Source organism: Hibiscus syriacus, unplaced genomic scaffold (genome assembly GCF_006381635.1).
Source record: "Hibiscus syriacus cultivar Baekdansim isolate YM2019G1 unplaced genomic scaffold, ASM638163v2 tig00002793_pilon, whole genome shotgun sequence".
Taxonomy (NCBI): Eukaryota; Viridiplantae; Streptophyta; class Magnoliopsida; order Malvales; family Malvaceae; genus Hibiscus; species Hibiscus syriacus.
Genome location: NW_024061944.1, coordinates 336,556 through 356,850, shown reverse-complemented (window position 1 = coordinate 356,850; position 20,295 = coordinate 336,556). Strand labels below are relative to the sequence as shown.

The 20,295-nt window shown below is 34.4% G+C and overlaps 2 protein-coding genes and 1 long non-coding RNA gene across 6 annotated transcripts; 1 reads left to right on the top strand and 2 right to left on the bottom strand.

Moving 5' to 3' along the window:
* The first annotated feature begins 3,443 nt into the window (after positions 1 to 3,443).
* On the top strand, positions 3,444 to 6,372 carry LOC120150028 (phosphatidylinositol transfer protein 1-like). Of its 3 annotated transcripts, XM_039162731.1 has the most exons (12): positions 3,473 to 3,565; positions 3,661 to 3,779; positions 3,873 to 3,903; positions 3,984 to 4,132; positions 4,389 to 4,480; positions 4,595 to 4,602; positions 4,701 to 4,772; positions 4,948 to 5,115; positions 5,475 to 5,570; positions 5,734 to 5,859; positions 6,044 to 6,229; positions 6,267 to 6,372. In XM_039162731.1, the coding sequence occupies exons 2-11, from the start codon at positions 3,760 to 3,762 to the stop codon at positions 6,110 to 6,112; spliced, it is 831 nt and encodes a 276-aa protein (XP_039018662.1). In that variant the 5' UTR covers positions 3,473 to 3,565; positions 3,661 to 3,759; the 3' UTR covers positions 6,113 to 6,229; positions 6,267 to 6,372. The 3 variants fall into 3 exon arrangements, with proteins under 3 accessions (XP_039018674.1, XP_039018662.1, XP_039018668.1); XM_039162743.1 differs by lacking the exon at positions 3,661 to 3,779 and having other exon boundaries at positions 3,444 to 3,565; XM_039162737.1 differs by lacking the exon at positions 3,473 to 3,565 and having other exon boundaries at positions 3,587 to 3,779; positions 5,734 to 5,846; positions 6,037 to 6,229.
* Positions 3,649 to 20,211, bottom strand: LOC120150050. Its single transcript, XR_005518499.1, has 3 exons — positions 20,200 to 20,211; positions 10,022 to 10,030; positions 3,649 to 3,791 (listed from the first exon to the last, which is right to left on the bottom strand). It is a non-coding gene; the product is annotated as an uncharacterized LOC120150050 (long non-coding RNA).
* Positions 6,576 to 8,397, bottom strand: LOC120150013 (tetraspanin-3-like). Of its 2 annotated transcripts, XM_039162719.1 has the most exons (3): positions 8,363 to 8,397; positions 7,745 to 8,275; positions 6,576 to 6,935 (listed from the first exon to the last, which is right to left on the bottom strand). In XM_039162719.1, the coding sequence occupies exons 2-3, from the start codon at positions 8,255 to 8,257 to the stop codon at positions 6,591 to 6,593; spliced, it is 858 nt and encodes a 285-aa protein (XP_039018650.1). In that variant the 5' UTR covers positions 8,258 to 8,275; positions 8,363 to 8,397; the 3' UTR covers positions 6,576 to 6,590. The 2 variants fall into 2 exon arrangements, with proteins under 2 accessions (XP_039018650.1, XP_039018643.1); XM_039162712.1 differs by lacking the exon at positions 8,363 to 8,397 and having other exon boundaries at positions 7,745 to 8,347.
* Positions 20,212 to 20,295: the final 84 nt, after the last annotated feature.

Sequence of the window (20,295 nt, the reverse complement as noted above, 5' to 3'; positions counted from 1 at the left end):
TTGACTAAAATAGAGAAAGAGGCCGTCGAAGTGCACTTCAATATCCATGAGCACCACCTCATACCAAATTACATCTTCTTCATAATCTTTAACAACATCCCCCAATTGACACAATCATAGCCCTCTTGAAATCTACTTTAAACGCCACTCCTTTAAGTTTTTTCCTCCTCCAGTGGTCTATACCTTCATTTGCCAAGAAAGAATAATACATAATATGTCGACCCGGGATGAAAACAAACTGCGATGACCCTACTACATCATTGATACACCCTCTTAACCTCCTAGAGAGCACCTTTGATAACATTTTATAAAGAGCCCCCACAAGGCTTATCAGCTTGTAATCGTCTAACCCCTCCAGATTCAACTTATTAGGAATGAGCGTAATAAAGGAATGATTTATTCCATTATCCCGGTTTTCCCCTATAAAAAATCGTTGAAGAATCTCATTATTTCGGGCTTTAATTTGGGCCAAAAATTCTAGAAGAAGCCCATACTTAAACTGTAAGGACCTGACACTTTACTACTATCTGTCTACGCAATAGCCTCCCAAACCCCCTCCTCCGAGAAGGGTCTTTCCAACAAGCTTCTCTGATCTTTCAAGATCCTAGCTAAATTTAAGTCAATTGACGCCACATCTAGGGTGTTCTTTTGATTGTAGGCAGCTTTGAAAAAATCTCAGATTGTGTTTTTTATCTACTTTGGTTCTGAAATCAAACTGCCATATTTTCTTAAGTACTTAATTGTGTTAATTCTCCCCCTATTCGCAACGCTTTGATAAAAATAATTCGAGTTCCTATCCCCGTCTTTAATCCATTTTACTCGAGATTTTTGAAACCAAATTTGCTCTTCCTTTCTGTACAGATCCCACAAATCCCTTCTTGCTTTAAGCATTTCTTCCCTTGAAGCCACCACAGTCCCCTGTTGTAAAGCCACCTCCATCTCATGCAACTTTTTTTCCAACTCTAGAATCGACCTCGTTTGCTTTGAATAATCATTGCTAGACCACCCCTTTATTGACTTTTTTATCTTTTTGAGAATGCCCATAACACCTTTTTTTCCCTTATCCCTATATGTGTATTCTCTATCTCTTTCTCCATCATTTCTTGAAACCCTTCCTCCTCGAGCAAATAATTGAAAAAATATAAAGGGCTTTGGACCCCAATCATACCCTCTATTCTCCAACATAATAGCACTATGATCATACAGCGATTTTGGGAGTAAGTGTTGCGATAGATTTAGAAAAACTGCAGTAAACTGACAGTCTAGAAGGAATCGATCCAATCTAATCTCTATAGAAGCTTCTCTATTATTACTCCACGTAAAGCGACTACCCAATAACGGTAAATCAATCAAATTTACCTGCATCATAAAATCGATGAACAACTGCATCGAATATCTATTCTGTGACACCCCAATTTTCTCCTCACGATTCAGAAACACATTAAAGCCCCCTATACAGAAAGGAACATATAGTTGCCCAATGAAAACCATAAGTTCCATAAGAAAGTCTTCTTTTTCGGACTCGACAGACGACCCATAAACAATTATAAAAAAACCTTGAACACCTGCTTCCTTATCTTCTCCCCGAATCGTAATAAACCTTCTATGGATATGTTGTTGCTTTAAAATAAATACATTCTCATCCCACAGGCTTATCAAATCCCCTAATGTACCAATCGAAGACACTACTACCACTCCCCGTAAATACTTCTCCCCAATCTTTCTCAATAATGTCGGCCTCATTGACTCCAATTTCGATTCCTGAATGAAAATAATAGTCAGCTTATTCTCACCAATCAATCTTCTCACTGCTCTACCCTTCTCCTTTCTGCCCAACCCCCTTACATTCCAAGAAATTATTACCAGCTCAAACATTAATTAAAGATACAATTACCTTCAAGCGAAGCGAGACTTAATTCCCATTCCTCCTCTTTCTCTCCTTATTCAACTTGACTACTTTATCAACAAACACCTTCTTCTTATCCCGAAAAGTTATACCCATCGTATTGTTTATTTTCCACGTATTTTCCGCTTCTTCCATATCGTCTGAACCTCTCGAAGATATCCAGGGACAGGTATTGTCCTTATCCGATGCCACTGACTGCCCATTCTTCGATATTCTGTTGTATAGAAAATCAGAAGAAACAAAAGTTTCTTTTCAGTCAAACAGATGAAAAATACTACTTCATGATTAAATTCTGTTATGAAATAAAATTTTGTATAATTTAATCTTTTATCTCATATTGAGTAGTTATTTTTGAGCAATTATATTATTATTTCTAACTACTATAGAATTTTTTTAATATGAAAAGTTAAGCACGTTTAATGTATTAAAAAATTAAGTTTATTTCTTAAAGTAAGTAAATAAAATTTTGTATAATTTAATCTTTTATCTCATATTGAGTAGTTATTTTTTGAGCGATTATATTATTATTTCAAGAATTTCACTAAATTAAAGAATATATTTAAACTTCATCGATAATTTTAAAGTGGGTTTAATTAAAAAAAATAAGTGTTTAAATTATATCGCTTTCTTAAATAAGTGTTTAAATATTTTTTAATTCATTCAAATGTCTAACATTATAAATATTACTTCAGGTACTCGGTTGTAACGTCCTTTAAAAAACTTTGATACGTGACATGTATCATATTATGTTATTTTTGATCATTTTTATTTTAAAAAAATAAAAAAAATATTATATTTAAAAAATAATTATAATTTCTCTCAAATTATAAAAAAACCTCAAATCTCTAAAATATTTAAATCTCTAACCCTAGCAGGATCCCGATTTGTAGCATTGGGTTCATTAGATACACATGTTGATTGACTCTTGTTCTGGTGATTTTTTATGGGGTTATGGGTCGTCGAGTAGGTGTGAGGTCAAGTGGAGATTCATTGACAGAAAAGGACGACGACCATAGTAAGTTATGAAGTTGAAATTATGGTTTAAAAGTTTTGGAATATTTTTAAAGTTTTTAAAAAAATTATTAATTTTAAACATAATAATATTTTAATTTTTTAATTTTAAATAAAAATTTTATAATTATAAGAACGTGACATGTGTCTTTTAGCGGTATGAGTCAAAGTATCTAAAGTGATAACATTTGTAATATTAGATATTTAGATGAATCTAAAAAAATTGAACACCTATCTAAAAAGACGGTATAATTTAGAGAGTTATTTTCTAATTAAACCTTTTAAAGTATTATCATTCTTTAATTTTTTTTCACAATATATTCTTAATTTTAATCACTGTCCAAAAATAATAAACGATCTTATGTTCGTAGGAAAAAAGTTTCTTTCTTTAGCCACTTGCAAAAATAAGTCACGGGCTCACGGCCGACCAAACACCAAAAAAAATACAGCGGTCGGTCGGATCGATTCTACGTTGCACTTCCCTCGTTTTCTGGTAGAATCCGACGCCGTTTCCTTTTTCGTAAACTTTAAAATTAGAAAACTCGAAGTAGAAGATGGGAAGGCAAGGCCAAGGTAATTGGGAGATGACCAGGTGTCCACTCCATAATCCGCACCTCAAGCTATATTTCGCTGGCCATTCCCTTATTTGCATTCTCGAAGCATCAGAATTTAATTGTCTTCCTTGACCCAGAACCATTTATCTTCCTTTAATTATTTACCTCCCCATCTGCTTGTTTTCCCAGGCAAAAAACAAAAGAAAGACAAAAAGAAAACCCATACATTTTCTTTTTGTTCTTTGAATCTATCTGCAACTAGCCCAGGAGGTTGATAATCGAAGAAAAATGGTTCAAGTGAAGGAATTGTATGTGTTTTCCTGGGTTTGTTTCGTTGTTATTTTTCTTTATTTTTTGCTCTAACTGATGAATTTTATTTTATTTGTGGGGACACCTTGAAGCCGAATTGTGATGCCTATGTCCTTGGAAGAGGTAAATTCAAAGTTTTAAATTTTGGGATTGAAATAAGATGTTGAATTCTGGGGTTTTCTTACCTTCCCTTTGTTTTGCAGTATCGAGTGGCTCAAGCGTACATGGTATTGAAGATGCAGCAGCAGAGTACAAATGAGGCTGAAGGCGTTGAAGTCTTGGAGAAAAGACCTTTTGAAGATGATTTATATGGAAAAGGTCAATACACTTCCAAATTATACCGTTTGCAGAGGTAATTCTTTATCACCTTCGCTTTTCCAAGATCATATTAATTAAATGAATCTTTACCATTAGCAAATATATGTTTCTTAATCCCCTGGTGTTCCTATACATTGCTACATTATATTGGTAAATTATCTAAATTCGCTTGCATTATGCATGTATGACTTATGGCCTTTGCTTTGTCTGCTTAACATTCATTGAGATGGAATACTGTAATATTTTGTTGTCTATTTGATTTCTTATTTTTTTTGCACTAATTTATACAGCAAAGCACCTTCTTGGCTTACGACTTTAGCACCTAAAGCTGCTCTCGTCATGGAAGAGGAATCTTGGAATGCATACCCAAGATGTAAAACAGGTTCGCAATGTCGTTGCAATCATCCCCCATACCTATCGTTGCTTGAGTTCATTGTATAAGTTATATTAACATTTATCTTTCTGTTGTTTACAAAATGGATATCATATTTCCCAGTGATCAAGGTAACTCTTCGGTTTCACTTGGACATGTTTTCTGGATGTTAATGTCAAATGTTACTATTTCCTGTCAAAGCATGCTCATATGTCTCAAATTTGTGCAGTGCCCTTACTTTGCCAAGCTTTGTGTCACGATCGAAACAGTCCATCTGGAAAACAATGGCAAATCCGAAAATGTAAGTTTCTTTGAAAGTCATTTTAATTAGATTTTCTGTAAGGTTCTTATCCAACCCAGAATCTAATATTGGCATTAATCATTGGAATGTTTTGGAAGTGTTAATTTGAGGGAAAGTTGCATAGTGTCCTTTCAATTGTATTTTTGCATCTCTTAACTGCGAGGTTTGCAAACAGGTGCATGGTTTAAATCAAGAACAACTGAAAGCTAGACAGGTAGAATCCATCGATATCACTTCACCGACAACAGATTACTGGAGTTATGCGGTTGGAAGTTGTGATTTTGACTTTACCAAATTCAAATCTGAAAAAACCGGCCGCGGTCCACTTTTGGAAGGATGGCAGGTTGGTATTTTATCTTCTGTAAGTCAATCATCTAATAAATACATGCATAGATAGATGAAGCAACTCAATGCATCTTTCTGCACCGGTTTTTTCAATTATTAGCGCTTCATGGAATTTGTGTTCTTCTCCACACCCTCTGTCTCCTTTATCTTCTCCTAAATCCACAGTCACGAACCTTGCATGGTACTCTAAATAGTATTCATGTGACATTTGATATATTTTTGTGTAGAAAAGATATTCAGCCTTGATGCAACAATGGATCTAATTGATGGAATCTTTCGGACCATATCTAATTATCTGTTACATCTTCAACCAAAATTTAGTTTGTCAAAGATCATATGTGATATTGATATTTGCAGGACAAATGTGATCCAGTAATGACAGCGTATAAATTGGTTACAATAAATGCTCCATATTGGGGATTCGGTTGTAAACTTGAGCAGGCTTTGCTAGCGGTAAAATTTCTTAAGACCTCAATCTTTAGATGTACTATTCGTTGATCTTCAAAAAATTAATCAAAGGAAAATCAACTGTTGGAAGTGTTGAGCATCCATAGTCCTTCTCGCTCACTTATACTTAAAGCCGGTAGTAATTTTGTATCATGTATCTCTTATGTAGGGTGAAAGAGCTCTCTTCGTGGAAAGTCACCGGAATTGTTTTCGTTGGATTGATGAATGGTTTGGGATGACAATGGAACAACTAAGTGAACTTGAAGCACAACAAGGTGATTGCTTACTAAATCAGGTTAGACTCCTCTATTTTAAGGAGCTCAGCTTTTTGAAGAACATGGTGATTGCTGTGCATTTCTTCACTGTTAGAAACCTTTCATTTGGGGAAATATTCTGAATCTCATAAGAAAATTTGTTATCTGCATTGTCTGCATGTATCGATTCCTATTTATTGACCGGTATCCTTTGCATTTAAACAGAAAATTGGCAAGCCGATTTTGCTGACAGACACTGAGGATTGCGAGTCAAGCTTTCCCGATAACAGCTAAACTCATTTACAGCAAGTGGTAAAGACATGACTTTGAAGCAGATACCGTGTTCTTTTGTTGAGAGATACATGAAAGGATTAAAGAACAACCATATACAGAAACCCAAAACCGGGGTTCCTACGTTGTAATGACAGTGAACATTGAGCTTCATTGTTTACATTTTTTTTCCAAAGTTTTACATTAGATTTTGTGGAAATATGTGCCATTCATATTTTTTTCTTATTATAAGAAATTATACTAATTTTAATTATTATTTATCATAAACTGTAAAAAAAAAAAGCATTACATTACCCATTTTTTATCATATATAGTTGAAAACGACTGATATATGGATTGTCTAAACACAAACAAGGCATAAAATGGTATTCTAAAACCAAAAAACCATACACAAATCACAAATACATGCACACATAGATAAATTTTTCCTGAATAAAAGGAAAGGCCTCCATTCGTGTTTAAAATGTTCCTAAGATGCTTTCTATAGCTGAATCCTGCTTGGTTGTGCTTTTGTCATCCTTGCCTCGCCATAAGGTTCGTCATTGTCCATCCTCTTATTGTTTCTGAAAGCGGCGCAGGCGACGACGTAGAAGATGACTAAAAGGATGAGCACGACTATGTTGATCACCGACACCTTCCTCCAGCTCTTCTTCAGGTTTCCCAGCACGCCTGCCTTGCAGGAATCGCATTGATAGCACAGCTGCTGTTGGTCGTTGCTCCATCGGGAGCAGTCGGTGTCGGTTCCGATCATCATTCCGCTGGTGTCCCATAGCGTCTCGTTGACATAGACAAAGCTGCAGTCTGAAGGGGGCTTGCAGCAACCAGACTACAGACACAACGTGTTTCGATGGTTAAACTCGGTTTAACTTGAAATTCAGATTCTAAAGTCGGTTCAAGATGGATGTACAGTGGCATTAGATTCAAAGGAAAGTATTATAATTAGCACAAAATCCAACATCGATTAACGCACCAAAAATTAAATGAATGAATGACCCTCAAACTCGATTTAACTTATGGCATCATTTAATCATATATTAACTTCATTTCAGTGTAAGCATTTATTAAGATTTAATGTTTAACACCAGGCCAGATGAGTCACCCTCCAATGAATTTTATATCATTATCAACAATATGAAAAATAATGGTGTTTAATAGAATAGCGATTTGAAAAGGATTTTTTAATTATTTTATATATATTTTTAAATTTTATTGTAAACATTGACAAGTTTAAAGGGTTTAATATTTATTAAAAAATTAATTAAAACTAACTTATATATATATATGATCATCAAACACAGCTTATTAATTTTTTCTAGTACTCAGCCGATGAACCTCAATATAGTCTTTAAATTTATCAAAGTTTACTAATATTTTATAATATAAAATATCATTTTATAACAATTTGATAAGATTAATAATACTTTTTAATTTAAAAAAATTCGATGATAAAAAATCATTTAAACAATTGCCCATAACAAATACTAAAACTAATATTAATCAAAATTAAAATGACTTCCTTACTAATATATATCATAAACAATTTATTGAAAAAAACTTACTAAAATTAAAAAATAAAAATAGTTTTTTATCCGATATTCGAATAATGGGATCTTAGTGCAAGAAAATGTTGCATACCTGGATAGGGCTGAGCTTCCTCATGGAAAACATGTCAAAAGTTTCAGAAACGCCATTAAAACTCCTTCCCATCTTGCCACAAACTTTAGAGTCCCTAATACAAGAACTAATCTTAGCCCAGTACTGTTCATCCACCACTCGGTCTTTAAGCCACCCCGAGTAATCCCCCAAGTAATACTCCAAGTAGCCTTTGTTCACCACCGGCCGACCCGACCCTTTTTCAGTCACGGCGTACGCAAAGATTACGAACCCGAAGAGCGCCGCGATGATGAACAACATGACGAAGAGGTAAAGCCGCAACAAGAAGGTGTTCCTATAACAAGCTCCGGCGAAACCCGCCAAGGAAACCGCCATGATCGACGCTCCGATAACTACCAACGGCCACTGCAAGAACTTCAGACAGTCGGTGTTGTTGGCTCTGCTGCTCAGCCATATTCCGCCACCCAAGATTACTATTGATAACAAAAACGTTAAGAAGTTTAGTAACCCTATCAAGTGATTGCTGGCTCTCATTTTACTATTTTTCTTTCTTTCCGATTTGATCTCTTTGGAAGTGTAATCTGCTTCTTTTACAGGATTTTGTTTTTGGGTCTTCTTTTCTACTGAGAGAGGAAGCTGCTTTGAAGTTAATGAAATGGAATGGATTTGTTCGATGCAGGGCGTTTCTTATTTTATTTTATATATGCTTGATGGTTATATTAAGGAAAGTACTCGCTTTGGGTTTTCGACACGTGGATGTTTTGAAATGACAAGAAGACCCTTATACTTTAGTATATTACTAAAAAAACTATTTTAATTTTTTAAATATATAAAACGATATACTCGTTAGTCAAAGAAAGCATCATCAACGACAAAATGAATGAGTAAATGATATGGTGAAATTTTTTTTAATATAATCCAACCCAGGGATTATTTCTCAATCTATGGTGAATTACATAGTACTAACTGAAAAAGATGTCAAGTGTTTCACGCGTCTTCAAGTTAAATATGAAGACTCCACGATTGTATGGTGTCTTTAGGCAAATGGAGAAGACTCCACGACTGCATGACGTCTTCAGACAAATGAAAAAGATTCGAAGAGTGTACGACATCTTCATACCAATAAAAATTCTAATTCAAAAAATAATTCAATGGATACTTTTATGGGAAAATTATTTTTCCCACAACCGTATATGGAGAGGAAGCCCATCATCAACGATGTTTTTGTCATAGTCAAAGGGAGCAGAACAACGTTATTGATGGATTGACAATTTTTGGGAGAGATAAAGCAGTCGGTTTTATGTTTTTCTCAGAACCACCGACGAAAATTGATATGTTACTTCAAAAGGAACGTTTGATTCCTAATTAGTTCTTTTTGCTATGTTGTTGTAATAAAAAACAACGTTTTATCTTATACATATTGAACAAACACATTTATAATTATTATAAGTAAAATATGACGGTGAATAATCAGTGAAAGTCCGATAAGTAAAAAAGCTAAATCAATGCAATTTTCAGTTAAATTATTAAACTATTACATAAGATGATTTAGTTAAAAATCAAATAACTATAAATTATAGTAATGTTTTTCGTTACACACTAAATATGATAACATATATAATTATTGTTTAATAAAATTTAAGGTATTTTTCATTAAAAAATATTATATTTATATTTAAGAGGATAAAAGAATTTTGGTAAGAAAAATTAAGATTTTTTTTTGGGATAATCAATCTATTCATCCAAAGAGAGCAGCAAGCTGCTACAAGTTACAAATACAACCAGTTACATGAGTTCCCAATCAATGCACAATTGCCTATTTACATTATCCACTCTATTTATATCACACATATACAATTTTGTTCTAACAACTCCCTTTATAATATCTATAATTGTATCAGGCGAACGCGACAATCCCCTAAAAATACGATGGTTGCGTTCTTCCCATTTAAAATAAACGAATCCAGTCCATGTTAGTTTTAGAATGTGGACTAACAGGGACTTGCCTTTCCAATTGCAAGACATCCAGCCAAGCATGTCCTCCCAGCTAAAACTCTGCTGCTGTAGCCTACAAGCACGCAAAATAGAGTCCTAGATTGCTTTCGACTAAGAGCATTCCAAGAACAAGTTATTTCTTGATTCCAGTCCAGTTCCACAAAGTCTGCAACCAAGGCCTGTCACCACACCAAACCTAGCCAATCTATCCTTTGTAGAAAGCCTATCAAGGATTGCCATCCAAGTGATCAGAGAGTGTTTAGGGACATGAGCAGGAAACCAGACTAGGCGATGCCAGATCACCTTTTCCTTCTTTTCTCGGATTTTGTCCCATATCCAACCACCTTTAACCTGTGCCCAGTTAACAAAAACAAGAAACAGAACTCTGGCCTCCACGCGAAGCTTGATCAACTTCCTAAGTATCCGGCTGAAATGAGATTTATTCCCAACACTCCAATAATCCTCATGCTTGAAACAATAGGCTTTGATCCATGCTATCCACAAGGAACCCTCATCAGTAAGAATATTCTTAACAAGTAAGAAACATCAGGTCTTATTCCAATCAACTAACCTTCTAAGCCCTAAACCCCCCTCAGATCTAAGGGAGCATACTTGATTCCAACTAACCCTGGCTCCTCTAGATGATGTGTCATTACCTTTCCAAAAGAACTGCATACAAAGTCTTTCAATATCTTGTATCACACCTTTTGGCAAAACAAGTTGCTTGCTCCAGTAGCTGAAGATGCTAAATAGAACTGTTTTAATGAGTTGCAGCCTCCCACCAAAACTTAGCTTCTTACTTGACCACTGTCTCTGCTTATCCCTAATCCTCACCAAAAGGGCAGAACAATCCTTTCCCGAGAGCTTACGGGTCACAAGGGGCACCCCCAAGTATCTAACAGGGAGCTGGCCTATTCAAAATCCAATTACTCTTTGAATCTGTTCTAAGACATCATCATTCATCCCACAAGCATAAATCTCAGTCTTAGAATAATTTAACTTTAGTCCAGACATCTCATAAAATTTGTCAAGGACACTTACAACTCCCAACAGTGAGTTTATAGAGCTAGAACAAAAAAGTAATAAGTTATAGGCAAAGCATAGGTGTGTAAGAGATATTCTTTTTCACCTAGGATGGTATTTGAAGACACCATTATTAACTACAACATCAAGCAAGCATGAGAGCACATTCATGACCATGACAAATAGGTAAGGAGACAAAGGGTCTCCTTGCCTAACACCCCTTGCACCTCTTAAATAACCCATTAGGCTACCATTCAAAGCTATTGAGTAGCTAGGAGATGCAACACAAGCTTTGATCTAATCACAAAACCTAGCAGGAAGTCCCATAGCTCCAAGAACATTAAGAATGAAGTCCCAATTAATTGAGTCAAAAGCTTTCTGCAAGTCAATCTTAATTGCACATCTAGGGGAAAGATTCTTCATAGAATATCCTTTAACAATCTCTTGAGCTAAAAGGGTATTATCAGTAATGCTTCTACCCTTGACAAAAGCTGATTGACTAGCTGAGATCATGCCAGGGAAAAATTGGGCCAATCTAGTGACCAAGATCCTAGTGATACAAACATTCAAAGATTTTGGCACTAGGACAATTGTAGTTGCATTAAAAGCTGATAATAATCAAGAAGTATTAAAAACATACCTCACAACACTTATGAAGTCCCTGCTAACAATCCCCCAAGCAGTCCTGAAGGACCAAGATGCATGTCCATCAGGCCCTGGACTTTTGTCTTTCCCCTGTCTGAACAAGGTTTCTTTAATTTCCATATCTGAAATGTCCTTAATCAGGACCCTATATGTAACACCCTTAACTCATATCCAACCCGAATACAAGTCTGAGATGTCACATTGACTTTTCAAACTTTGACTCTTATGGAAAATCCCGGGAATTTTTAAAACTTTCATTAAAACAAAATACATTAATTTACATAAGACCATAAAATACAAAATTGATCAGAGTATTCATAATTAACACTTATTACATGCCAACATTCTATACATAACCAAGTACATACTTTGTCAATTACTTCTGATCTGATCTCTTAGTAGTATTGCTGTCCGTGCTACTTCTATTTTCACTTTTCCTGATTCTTGGTACCTACGTGTAAATCACTTACACGCTAAGTCATAGACTTAATGAGGCAATAAATGAATATGCAACAATAAACTTATGAATGTTCATACTTACCATTTGATCATAACATTTCAATATGTATGTATCTTATCGCACGATAACATATAATGCACATACGAAACTTACCTTCTTGTATCACTTTCACTGTAAATCTGCATTTCAATTGTATAGCCCATGTATATTATTGAGAATAGAGGTATGTGAGTACATTGAGGTTGTGCACTAATACTGTCACCACAGCTCGTATCAATTCCCTCATAGGGCACCGAACCTTAGTTCAGTATTCGTCTCGTAGGACTATTATCTATGTCCCATAGGACCCCTACATCCCGAAGGACTACATCCCGAAGGACTATTATACCCTACACTCTTGGCATGCCAATTACACCTATAGTTCTCATATCGTATACTATGGGCATTATTGTTATATTTCATATGTTCATGTACTCATATCATTTCTCTTGTGATCATGTATCTCATATCACTTCATATCATGTTCTCATATCACATGTCATATCACATATCATATCACATGAACATATATATTTCTTATGCATGTATCACAATAATTATCATGTATGCATGTTCACCACTACTATATTATAAAAATCAACTTAGGGATTAGACTTATCACAAGTCTTATCCCATTATAATATACATATAGTATGCACTCACCTTAATTTTGCTTTGATTCGATTCTAATCCTTTGATCGTTCCAGAATAAGCTTACTTTTAGTATCTACATAATCACACATGGATTTATATCAGTATTATAACTAATATACTCTAATGTTTCACTCTTTAGACTAAGAGAAAAGTTAATTTCATCTTTTAATGAAGGTATGCATCGATGCACTACTGATGCATCGGTGCATAAAAGGTATTCGATGTATTATTATTGATGGGATGCATCGATGCACTCCTTATGCATCGATGCACCAATTGTATTCGATGTTTCATTATTAAATGGGATGCATCGATGCACTACTTATGCATCGATGCATGAATTGCATTCGATGTTTTTATTTTAAAAGAGTGCATTGATGCACTACCAATGCATCGATACACCTTCAAACAATTTCTGGGTTTTAACCTTGATGCATCGATGCACTATGAATGTGCATCGATGCACTCTGCCCGAAATCCTCTTTTTGAACCCGAAAATTCATTCATTTTGGATTAATCCTTCATGTTTAATCCTCTTTTCTTCTTAACTCTAGTACACATCCTTAAACCAATTTATACTCATTTATTTCATCTTAAACCTTCAAATCATATCCTTCATATGTAATTCAAGAATTACATTAATAAATCAACATGTTTGAATTCCGCTTTTAACACTTCGTATATCTTAACTAGATGATGAAGTCAATATAACTTTCAATTCTAGTTATGAACTCTATTCCAAGATTTCATTTAAGAACTTCAAACCTTAAATCTCTCCTAACTCAATCATCCTTTGATGTTAAGATAACTTAAGCTTTCCTTAAGCTTAGTTATCATCTAATAATCAAAACTCAATATTAAATTTAACAAGAAACTCAATAATCAGAAATCTTACCTTTACTTTGGTTCACACGCACAAGGAAGAAAGAAGAAGAAGAAGAGAACTCTGGAAGCCTTTGATGTTCTCTCCTTTTCAACCCACTTGTACTCATATATATCCTTATCCATTCTTTAATTAATTTTCCTTGCAAATGACTCTTTGGCCCTTCCATTCCTTCTTCCTTTCAATTAAATTCTACACAATCATTTACATATAAATCTTTATACTATTCATTTCTTCTTTTTTTTAATCACCAAAATCTGAAACTTTCCAATTTAGTCACTAACCCGGTATTGAGGATGTTACATTATAAGCTCTAGCAGGCAAGGAATGATTCAGAAGGTCCCTTAACCACTCAGGTTGGCAGCCTTTAACTGAGGGGCTCTAAATGTGTTGATGATATTCCTTCAAAGGTTTCAAGATACTGCCCAGCATCATTCTTGATAACCCTTATAGTATTTGTCTTCTTGTGAGCCTGAACTTTTTGATGAAAAAACTTGGTATTTTATCCCCATCCTGCAGCCAATGTATCTTTGCTTTCTGTTTATAAAAATCCAGCTCAGTAGTTTCCAGGCTAACCAAATCTACCTGGATTCTTCTTTCCTCTTCAATTCCAGATTGACTAGAACTAGCCAGGTTGGATAATTGGATATGCTCAAGCTCAGCCCTCCTAGCAACAACCCTGGCAGAAATATCAGAGTAATACTTCTTGTTCAGCTCATTTAGGACATGTTTTAATCTCTTCAGTTTAGTGAACAACACCTGTATTGGGTTACCCCCACAACTATCCAACCAAGAACCCTCCACACTACTCAAATATTCCTCATTTGCAGTCCAGCAATTGAAGAACTTGAAGGGCTTTGGCTTGTGAGCCTGAATACCCTTCTGTGTCCAAATGATTCTAGGGCAGTGATCTGACACACCAGGAGCCTTAAATTCTGCATAGGAGTCTGAAAAATCCAGCAGCCACCGAGTATTAATCATGATCCTGTCCAGTTTCCTAGCCAGATAGGATCCCTCCTGCTTGTTTGACCAAGTGAAAAAGGGACCCACATAAGGATGGTCCTGCACCTCCAAGTCATCAATGCATTCTTGAAATTCCTCTATGTCGAGTGAAACATGTGAGCCCAAAGTGGAAAAATCAAAGCTCTCTTGGGCATTGGCAAATGGCATTGAAGTCACCACCAATCACCCAAGGACATGAACCAATCTCCCTCTCCAGAGACCTCAAATGCTCCCATAAATTCCTCCTCTGCTGACAACTGTTACTGCCATAAACTGTTGTTATAACAACTTTGTGGCCAGCCACATCCCCTATGATCGAGAGGGCTTGGTCACACCCCCTCAATACTGAAAAAACCAGACTTTTCCTCCACAAAACCCAGATTCTGCCACCATCAATGTATTCATAATTTGCAGCATTATGCCACTCCTCATAAGTAACAGTAAACATCTTAGACTTATTTATTCTTCTGACTCTAGTTTCCATAAAACAGGCTACATCAACACCAAGATTCTCTAATCTCTTCATTGCTCTTCCTTGCTTAAGGGCATTATTAACACCCCTTACATTCCAAAAATTAAGATTTATTTATCACTGACAAATGAAATTTAAATAGAGAAAAAATTGAATTTTATATGAACTTGTAGTGATGTTGTTTTAATTACAAATTTTATTTTACTGATCTAATTTTTTTGTCACATATAAAAGATTTATGTTGTTAATATATGTGTGTCTATTTAAAATATATTTATGAATTTCTTTTTTTTATGTTATAATATTATTAGTTATTTAATGACAACATGATTAGAACAATAATGGTTTAAAATTTATGTAATAAAATTTTAAAAAATAAATTGGAATGATTAAAAATGTGAAAGTTAAATAATAAAAATTTATAAGTTAATCACAAGAATTGAAGCGGTGATGTAAGTGAAGATAACAGTTATCATTTTATTTTGATATAAGAAAGATTGTTTTCTTGACTCTTGGAAAAGGAAATTGCTTCGTTGACTTTAGAGTAGGTATCTTGTGACGTAGTTTGAGTAAAGCTACTGATGACTTGCCATATAAACGTTTCAAGTGAGTTACTTGGAAATTACTCAACAAATTGTATGAAGCTCCATTCCATGTGAGATCTGACGGTGAAGAAATTTAAATTTTATTAAGGGGTTTTTCTCGGCTCTATTTTCTTCGAGAGGTCACTGGAAGTTTTCATATAATCGTTAATATTTGATGTAATAATTAATTAGTTTTGAATATAATGTTATAAAAATTTATTATAAAAATAATTATTTTATTTTTATTTTTGTTGATCTATTATAATGTCAAAACTTCAAAATGTGTATAATTTAGGGGCGGTTAGTTTGAAAATTGAGAAAGTAGAGGGTGACTTACAAAATGTGGCAGTTTTGGACGGTTAAGATTCGGATGTGGTCTGATTGAACGAAACAAAATAGCATCTATCATTAATGGATAACGTGGTGGACCTCTATCCAAACCTACCTATGGATTGGCATGGGACTCGAATATGACGGATTCTAACTCGATCTGATTTGATCGAGTTGGATTTTTAAAAATATTTAGGTTCGGGTTGGGTTAGATTCGGGTTTAAGGTGAAAACTATCCGACCCAAATTGGAAAAAATATTATTTTATCTTATATATTTAGAAATAATTACAATAATATCCCTCTATATATTTATTTTTTCAATTAAATCATTGTTTTTATTGAATAAAATAATAATTTTATTATTATTATTTCGGGTCGGGTCAGGTTCGAATTTTATCTCAAAAAAATAATTCGAGCTTAGGTCGGATGAAAGTTATATATTTTCGGATCGGGTCGGATCGTAAAATTTTATGGTCGGCCCATCCCTAAACCTACCCCATCACTCGCACGCTATTTTTCTTTTTACGAATAAATCTGTAACTTATTAATATCTCATGGAATTGTAAATTTAATTATAAATGTATAATTATCAATTTATCATCTATATTAAAGAAACATTATTAGAAGTAATAGGAAAATTGCTTTGGAGTCCCTTTAATGAAACTTTAGATTATTCTATTAATAAAGTTATACTTTTGCCAAGAAATAAAGTTTTACAAATACATCATAACTCAATATAACGATATACAGAAAAAATCTCCATGTTATTAGCATAATATTCTAACAATTATTTATTTAATTTTTAATAAAATACAAATTATAGAGAATTTAATTACAACTTAAATAAGTTTCTTTATTAAACCAAGGGATTACAAATTAGTATATATTCCAAATATTCTCAATCATTTGATAATGGACGCTCAATTATCTTTTCCGCACTCATTGATGTTCGAACCCGAACTTTTAGGAATAATTTAACTATAATACTATTTTTATAAATCTTAATTTAAAATGAAAAGAATTTTATATTAGATATTTTTAATTAATTTTCTCTTATCAACAAAATCAAGCTAAACTTTAGGGGGGACAAAATTCCTTATAATTAAATAAATTAAATAACAAGTTAGATCATAAATATACTTATGATAAAACTTAAAATTTAAATTAATAAAAAAATAATTTATCTTTTTTACTTTATTCATTTACGTTTATGATAAAAAGGAAATGTTATATCATGATATTTAGAAAGACTAAAATCTTCTTTACTTTATTCATTTACGTTGTACTATCAGTTAAGAATCGATCGAGAAAATAGATGGATAATTGTTCCCTTGAAAATTTAAAATTATCATATATTTTAAATTATTTTTATATAATTTTTGTTGAAAATTTATTTTCACTCATTGAATCTTATAAGTTTAAGTTCTTCCTTTAAATTTAAATTTATCTCCTTAACACAAAATCATGGATACGTTGATGTTGTCAATTGCTAAATAATCATTCTGGCATAGATAACTAATTTTGTCATTCTTCCCTGGCAGGCCTCTTTGCTGTAACTGGGCTACACGTGCTTGCTTAGTTGGGCTTCTCTCCTCCATTGTTTACTAGGCTCCATCTTGGTCACTGCTGCCGGGCAAGGTCTTCTCTTTTGGACTCAATGTTGTCCCGGTGAGTATAGGTGCCCCCGTAATTTCTTTTCTCATTATCTCACTATTCCCTCCTATTCCCAATTCCATTAGCCCTAACCCTATTTCCCTTTATCCCGTGTTCATCCCCGATTGCTGTCCTTTCAGTTCTAATTGCTCTCCCTCATCCCTAATGCTTTGGCTCCTGTCATAACACGATCGGTTTTGGGGTTTGGCGGATGATGGCGATGGGTGGGTTTCTGTTCTGTAGCGGCGGCGGCAGTAATGGCAGCGACCGACGATGGCTGTAATGAAAATTTGAAATTAGGAATTTAAAGTTTTGGGTGATTTTTTCGTATTTTCGTATTTTTTTATTTTTAAAATATATATTTTTTAAATTAAAAACGTAATATGTGTGACTTTATGAATGACTTACGATTTTTTAACAACCGTGACGGATTATGTACTTAAAATAATAATAATGAAAACATTATATTCTTATATTTAGCGAAAAATATTTTATAGATACTTAAAGTGAAAAAGAATATTTTTATACACTAAGTTTATTGTTCGTTCATCTTTTACATGATTTAGTTAAGTAGTAAGTTGTATGTACCAAAAAATAATTAAGTAGCAAGTTGTGTAAGATAAAATATTGAGTGTAATTAATCTTTCTCAAAATAATTTATGGAAAGTCTGTTGTACAAATAATTTTTACAGTGAATCAAGTGTTTTCAGTGTAGGTAGTACAGACAAATTTTTACGTTAACGACGAACTTTTAAAATATAGAGAAGAAGAATTTCAAAAATTTTATAGACCAAAACATATCATTAATATATGTTAAGCAAATATTAAAAGAGTGAGGTGGGGTGTGTGCTGAGTGAAGTTGTTGAAATTTGTTATAGTGTGGATCCCAACTAGTGCCAGCTGGTGTGCGGTCATTTGGGTGCATGGTGAGTATGATTAGTGATTGGTCGTGGCTGTAATAGGTTCTAATGCCATCTTTGTTGAAAGCTTGGTCACTTGGTTGACTGATGTTGGTATCGGTTTGATCAGTACTTTCCGTCCGGGTGTTGGTGCCACGATTGCTTTGAGTGATTCTTCTCATGGTGTTCAAAATCCTTCGGTGAATACGTGCACTTTTGCTACTAATGTTGTGGGTCGTGGTTACTCTTGTGTAGGGGTGATGGGGTTTCTCATGCTGCGTTGGTTGGTTAATATGGTCGAGGTACTACGTCCACTCCATACAATAGTAATCAGTGTTCCTCATGATATGTTGACTCTGGGGCAACGCATCATATTACCATCGAAGCTACACTTGTTGAGGATAACACAACTTTTCATGGTCCCGATAAGCTTGTCAATGGTGATGGTAAAGGGTTGTATATTGCTAGTGTGGGTCGTTCTTCTTTAGCTACATCTACTCCTGCTTTGCAATTGAATAATTTACTTCATATGCCCAATGTTACTAGAAAACTTCTTTCGGAGTCTAAGCTTGCCAGATACAACGAGGTATTTTTGGAGTTCCATGCTCAACAGTGTGTTGTTTATGATAGAGAATTTGATGCGGTGTTACTTGAAGGACGAGAGGTTGAAGGTTTATATGAATTTGACACTACTTTAGCTTGTTCGAAGGATAGACGTATTAAATCACATGTTTCTTGTGCAACTAGCATGGATTATGAAGTATTGAATATGCGACTTAGACATCCTTCTCATGATGTGTTAATGAGAGTGTGTAATTCTTGTAATATGTTCTTCGGAATACGTTGAATAAAACACTTTGTATTACGTGTCAAATGGGAAAAAATCATAGATTGTCGTTTATTGCATCACAAACCAAGTATGATGTATCGTTTTAATTGGTGTTTATGAATCTTTGGGGTTCCTCCTTATATATCATCTAATGGGTTTCGGCATTACATTACGTTTGTAGATATGCTTATTCTCGATATGTGTGGGTTTACTTGTCGCGTGATAAGCCTCAAACGTTGGGTGCATTTCTCTTGTTTCAACAAATAGTTCAAACTCAATTTGGTGTGTGTATTAAGGAAGCTCAGAGCGATAGGGCAGGCGAGCATCATCGGTTGTCCAAAGTTCTTCAAGATGTTGGTGTCATCCATTATGTTACATGTCCCCATACATCTTAACAAAATGGGGTTGTTGAGCGCAAGCATCATCATGTGGTGCATATGGCCTTGACGTTGTTGGCTCAAGTTTCATTGCTCTTGAAATTTTGGTTGTATGCCGTTGTGACAGTTGTACAGTTAATCAATTGTTTACCTACTAAGGTTCTTCTTGGTAAGTCTCATTTCGAGAAAATGTTTGGTGAGGTGTCGAGTTATGATCACTTAAGGGTATTTGATTGTCGATATTTTCCTTGTTTATGGCCATTTCAGTCTCACAAGTTTAATTTCCTATCATAACCGTGTACGTTCCTAGGTTATAGTCTGAATCACAAAGGGTATTGTTGTTTGGCGAACGATAAGTGTGTCTATATATCTTGGCATGTGGTATTTGATGAAACAATATTTCCTTTTGCTACCAATGTTGCTGCTGGTTCCTCGGGCACTTCTTCTAGAGGTGGTTCGAATGTTGACATTTTTGTTGAGCCTAGTGTTGGAAATATGTTGCGTGAGGCTATTGGTTCTTGTTGCAACCGGATCAAGGGGAACAATTGTTGCCCAATAATAATGAGCATCGTGAGAAATTTGTCTTGGTCACCATCTGTTGAATAATCGGGTAAAGAAAACAGAAAGAACACAAGAGTTTTAACGAGGTTCAGTAATGTGCTTACGTCCTCGGTGCCTTAGGCGGCGCTAGAATTTTTATTCAATGCAATGTCTCATAGGTTTAGG